Source organism: Macaca fascicularis, chromosome 13, assembly GCF_037993035.2.
Source record: "Macaca fascicularis isolate 582-1 chromosome 13, T2T-MFA8v1.1".
In the NCBI taxonomy this organism is placed as follows: domain Eukaryota; kingdom Metazoa; phylum Chordata; class Mammalia; order Primates; family Cercopithecidae; genus Macaca; species Macaca fascicularis.
The window spans coordinates 47,386,027-47,391,353 of record NC_088387.1 but is presented as its reverse complement, the minus strand read 5'-3'; the positions used below and the strand labels follow the sequence as shown (position 1 = coordinate 47,391,353).

Genomic DNA, 5,327 nt, shown 5'->3' with positions numbered 1-5,327 from the left:
GGGGTGAGGTCATGGCTTTCACTCTGATGTCACGTTGGACATATGACGTCACGCGCAGCCACCACGTCCAGAGGCCAGGGTCCTCGCGCCAAAACCGAGTACTTTCGGTGGAGCTACCGGCGCGCCCCTACGACGGCGGGTAGGGGCCTGGGTAGCGCCAGGCTAATCCGGGGGCCTCCACCCTTCCTTCTCGCTCTTCTCCCTCACCCCACCGCGACCCCCCAGCGGCCGCCGGTGGGGGCCGGGGAGGGGCGGAAACGCCTCCAGGGAACCCGGCCCCGCCTCCCGCCCCGCCTCCCGCCCCAGGGCCAGGAAGCGCGGAAGGAACCGCCGGGGGCCATGGACGGAGCCGTGATGGAAGGGCCGCTGTTTTTGCAGAGTCAGCGCTTTGGGACCAAGGTAGTCTGGGGCACGGATGCCTAACCTTATCCGGGCTAGTAGTGGGTGAGAGAGCCCAGAAACAGGGAGAGGTGGGCAGCAGGCTGGAGCGCGGCGCGGGCAGTTGGAGAGCCTGTGACTGTCCTGCGAAGTTGCTTTGTACGCTCCCAGGAAGCGTCTCTAGTCTCGGGGTTCTGGTCTTGGGGAGACGGAGTGGCATCCTCCTTGGGAAACTTCGCCCCCCCGTTTGGAAGCCCCAGACCCCAAATCGACCTGCGCCGCTCCCTCCTTCCCCGTCGGGACCCGGGCCGCCCGCGCACGCCACTCACTCTCCAGCCCTCTCACTCTCTCCCTAGAGGTGGAGGAAGACATGGGCCGTGCTCTACCCGGCCAGTCCTCACGGCGTAGCGCGGCTCGAGTTCTTTGACCATAAGGGGTCGAGCTCTGGGGGTGGCCGAGGGAGCTCGCGCCGCCTGGACTGCAAGGTGATCCGTCTGGCTGAGTGTGTGAGTGTGGCCCCTGTTACCGTGGATACCCCGCCTGAGCCCGGCGCCACTGCCTTCCGCCTGGACACTGCTCAGCGCTCGCACTTGCTGGCGGCCGACGCGCCGTCCAGTGCAGCCTGGGTGCAGACGCTGTGCCGAAACGCCTTTCCGGTGAGGAGCTGCGGCGATGTGGGGTGGGGGCAGTTACAGAGGCAGAGAAATGGGGCTGGCTCAGACCGACACCCACTCCCCGTTGAGAAAATTACAGGTTTCTCGATGCTCTCTCTCTACTACAGAAAGGCAGCTGGACTCTGGCGCCTTCAGATAACCCACCTAAGCTTTCTGCCCTGGAGATGCTGGAGAACTCCTTGTACAGCCCCACCTGGGAAGGTAGACGCCTAAGAAGCCGGGGCAGGGATGGAGTGAGGAGGAGGGCCTTTGGAAAGTGGGTGGATACCCAGGGGCCCATGGGGAAGTAGGAAGGCCCTGAGATCTGGCTTCCAAGTGAGTGCTTGGACATTACGCTCATGAGTCCTCTGGGTCCCCACTGCTGCCCCCGCCCCTCCCCCAGCAGCTGTCTAATCGTATATGCCTTCCAGGATCCCAATTCTGGGTAACGGTGCAGAGGACTGAGGCCGCCGAGCGCTGTGGCCTGCATGGCTCCTACGTGCTGAGGGTGGAGACTGAGAGGCTGACTCTCCTGACCATGGGGGCCCAGAGTCAGATACTGGAGCCACTTCTGTCCTGGCCCTACACTCTGTTGCGTCGCTATGGCCGGGACAAGGTGCAGGGGCTGTCCGGGAGGGCTTCCTGGGTTGGGCAGCTGTGGGAGGGGTGGGGCAGGACAGAAGGTGGGAAGCGCTGACCTTTGGATCCCCCTTTCTTGCCTACCCGGTGACCCCAGGTGGTCTCTTCTTTGTAGATACCCTAACTAGTGCAGGCCTGTGACTCACTTCCTCTGATGGCTCCTGGTAATGTGTTTCCCTCTCTACCCTCCTCAGGTCATGTTCTCTTTCGAGGCCGGCCGCCGCTGCCCCTCCGGCCCTGGAACCTTCACCTTCCAGACAGCACAGGGAAATGACATCTTCCAGGCAGTTGAGACTGCCATCCACCGGCAGAAGGCCCAGGGAAAGGCCGGACAGGGGCACGATGTTCTCAGAGCTGATTCCCATGAAGGGGAGGTGGCAGAGGGGAAGTTGCCTTCCCCACCTGGCCCCCAAGAGCTCCTTGACAGCCCCCCAGCCCTGTACGCTGAGCCCTTAGACTCCTTGCGAATTGCTCCATGCCCTTCCCAGGACTCCCTATACTCAGACCCCTTGGACAGCACCCCTGCCCGGGCAGGAGAGGGAGTGCAACGGAAGAAACCTCTCTATTGGGACTTGTTTGAGCATGCACAGCAGCAGTTGCTGAAGGCCAAGCTGACGGACCCCAAAGAGGACCCCATCTATGATGAACCTGAAGGCTTGGCCCCAGTCCCTCCCCAGGGCCTTTATGATCTGCCTCGGGAGCCCAAGGATGCATGGTGGTGCCAAGCCCGGGTGAAGGAGGAGGGCTATGAGCTCCCCTACAACCCTGCCACTGATGACTATGCTGTGCCACCCCCTCGGAGCACAAAGCCCCTCCCTGCTCCCAAGCCTGAACCTGGTACTGCAACTGGCAGTGGCAGCAAAAGCTACAACTCAGCCCTATACAGCCAGGTCCATAAAAGCGGGGCCTCAGGGAGCTGAGACTGTGAGCTGTCTAGAGTAGGGACTGACAAGACTGGGGTCAAGTCAGAGGCCTCTACCTGAGAAGGAGGGCAAGGCTGAGGTGGCTAAGGAGGACCATGGGGAGGTGGCACTAGGGATCTAAGAAAATGGTTAGAACCAGCAGAAGCCAGAAGGTGGGAGGGGCCGTGCTGTATGAGACCAGGGGACCAGAGGGTAGGGGAGTCAAAGGAAGGACAATCCCAGGAAGTCCTAAGAAGTGGGGCAGATGGCAAGGCTGAGGGATGGGCTCTGTATCCTCCTAAAGCTGTCCCTTCTCCACTTCCCCAAAGGAAGGGACAGCTGCGGGACCAGGTCTGTGGAAAGTGGTGCATGGTCAGAGTGGGTGCAGTTTGAGGGGCCCATGTGGAGGCCTCAGGGAGATGTTGGACTGTGCCTGGATTCTTACTCCTGCATTGTTCTTTGCCAGAGACCTATTTAAAAATTTTAAAATTCTCATTAAAGTCAGCTTGGGTTTAAGAAGTTTATGTGTGTGAACAGAAAAAGAGGGGACACAGTGGTTGGGTTGGGTGTGGTGGGGATCAAGAGGACAACAAGGAATGTGTTGAGAGTCACGGAAAGGCGTCCAGGAAGGGAACAACAGGAGTGTGGCGGTTCAGTGCCTGGGGAGTCAAGTCAGGCTGCCCTGGGCTAGACATGAGCTCTGTGGCCCTGGGTGAGTTGTATAACATCTGCAACCCTCAGTTTCCTCTGTGTCCCTCTGTAAAATGGGAAAGCTATAATGGGCCCTACCTCATAGGGCTTTTTGTATGAAATTAGATACATTATAAGTATATAGTGTAATCTGAAGCACAGAGTGGTTTTTTAAAAATATTTTTTATGTAGAGATGGGGGTCTCACTGTGTTGCTCAGGTTGGTCTCGAACTGCTGGCCCCAAGTGATCATCCCACCTCAGTCTCTCAAAGTGTTGGGATAAAAGGTGTGAGCCACTGCTCCCAGCCCAGAGTAAACATTTTATAAATGGTAGCTATTATTCTGTGGATGGAGGGAGCAACAGGAAGGTTGGTACATGTAGGGAGAGAGTAACAGGAAAGGAGTAGGTCTTTTTTACACCATCCTCTCCCCTGTTCTGGGCTGTATGGCAGCCCTCCCACCACACAACACACACACTTTGCATGTAGGTACCAAGCACTTGTCTTTTTGGAGGCTTACGCCTGGTGGTGTAGCGGGAAGGGCACAGGCTCTGCAATGAGGCCTGGATTTCAATTCTACTTGTTTTTTATGAGCTTTGAAAACCTCATCCTTGTTCCTGAGGTCCTGTTTACCAAAGGTGATCTGACCTCATCCACCTGCTTACACAGAGCTACAAGAAGAAATTCTGGGTTAGGAATGCTCCTAACAATGGTGGAAGCTTACTGGGTGTTTAATCTTCACCTGTGTAAACAGTATCAAATGATTCAAAAGAAAATGAGAGTCCTTGCTGGAGAAGGGACAGGCTCGGGTGTGTCGCTTCCCGACTTGAGGAGTGGGACAGCAGCGAAACAGAGGAGGGGAAGGCTGTTGTTTCCCAGTCAGCCCTCACTCACAGAGGCTCAGGTGGATAGAAAGCAGGTCTGACCACACACAGATAGCCATTATGTGAACCTGAGCATGGATGTAGTTAAGCTGGGCAGCTGGGCTCTGGTGCTGGTGACTTAGGGCCCTGAGGGATCTTCCTCCCACTCTGAAGGCAGAAAGAAGGCATCTGAGGAAGATTTGCTGACTGCTGGCATCTTGGAGGCTCTGCCTGGGACAGGAGTTATAGGCAGGGGGGCCACAGTGGCTCGAGCTCGGTTGGTCTGCAACTGCCCAGTCTGCAAAGAGAGCAACCAGAGTCTTCTCTGAAGATCAGAGTTTCTGAGCACCTATCCCATTCTCTGTTGGGCTTCCTGTCCTAACTCTTTCGTAAGTCCCATCCCTGGAGTGACAGCCTCAAGGCCCAGGACAGTGATCTGGAGTCCCTTGAGCCCAGCCTCCACAGTGCCTATCTCCTTGCCCAGTGTCCTACCTCTGGCAGCTTGCCCAGCAGCTAACTTGTGGTAGCCCCTGCTCCTACCTCTAGTTTGAAAATGAAATCCTGTAATTTTAGCTAAGACAAAATGACTTTTTTTTTTTTTTTTTTTTTTTTAAGACAGGAACTTGCTCTGTTACCCAAGCTGGAGTGCAGTGGCACAATCTTGGCTCACTGCAGCCACAACCTCCTGGGCTCAAGCAATCCCCCAACCTTAGCCTCCCAGGTAGCTGGGACTACAGTGAGCACCACCACTCCCAGCTAATTTTTTGTATTTTTGTAGAGGCGAGGTTTTGCCATGTTGCCCAGGCTGGTCTCAAACTCCTGAGCTCAAGCGATCCACCTGCCTCGGCCTTCCAAAGTGCTGGAGTTATAGGCATGAGCCACCATGCCTGGCCCAAAATGAGAATTTTTCTAAAGGCTGTGTTACTAAGAAACTGAGAAAAAGTTAATAAGGGCAGAAGGAAGCCCAAATATTATATAGAACATGGGTCTCATAAAAATATTTCTCCATCCTCAATCATTCTTCCCTCTTCAACCCCAACTGTCTTCAATCCCAGTCATGGGAGTCCTCTCGAGTTACTAACCTTGGTCAGCCTCCTTTCCTCATCTATAAATGAGCAAACACGTACCTTGCAGGGATGCTGTGAGGATTAAATGAGAAAAATATATGAGCAAGCACTTATCATAAAACCTGGCAAATGACTG

The 5,327-nt window shown here is 55.7% G+C and overlaps 2 protein-coding genes across 5 annotated transcripts in view; one reads left to right on the top strand and one right to left on the bottom strand.

Annotated features, from left to right (window-relative positions):
- The first annotated feature begins 304 nt into the window (after positions 1 to 304).
- On the top strand, positions 305 to 3,088 carry DOK1 (docking protein 1). 2 transcript variants are annotated; one of them, XM_005596030.5, is made up of 5 exons: positions 305 to 399; positions 735 to 1,034; positions 1,160 to 1,253; positions 1,463 to 1,647; positions 1,865 to 3,088. In XM_005596030.5, the coding sequence occupies exons 1-5, from the start codon at positions 340 to 342 to the stop codon at positions 2,588 to 2,590; spliced, it is 1,365 nt and encodes a 454-aa protein (XP_005596087.3). In that variant the 5' UTR covers positions 305 to 339; the 3' UTR covers positions 2,591 to 3,088. The 2 variants fall into 2 exon arrangements, with proteins under 2 accessions (XP_005596087.3, XP_045224949.2); XM_045369014.3 differs by lacking the exon at positions 1,463 to 1,647.
- M1AP (meiosis 1 associated protein) overlaps positions 3,077 to 5,327 on the bottom strand; it is a 96,107-nt gene continuing 93,856 nt past the window's right edge. For all 3 annotated transcript variants that reach the window (XM_005575499.5, XM_045369017.3, XM_045369016.3), the window contains exons 10-11: positions 5,207 to 5,263; positions 3,077 to 4,422 (exon numbers count right to left, since the gene is read on the bottom strand). In XM_005575499.5, the coding sequence (XP_005575556.1) occupies positions 4,264 to 4,422; positions 5,207 to 5,263 (216 nt within the window). In that variant the 3' untranslated portion in view covers positions 3,077 to 4,263. The remainder of the gene's footprint in view (positions 4,423 to 5,206; positions 5,264 to 5,327) is intronic.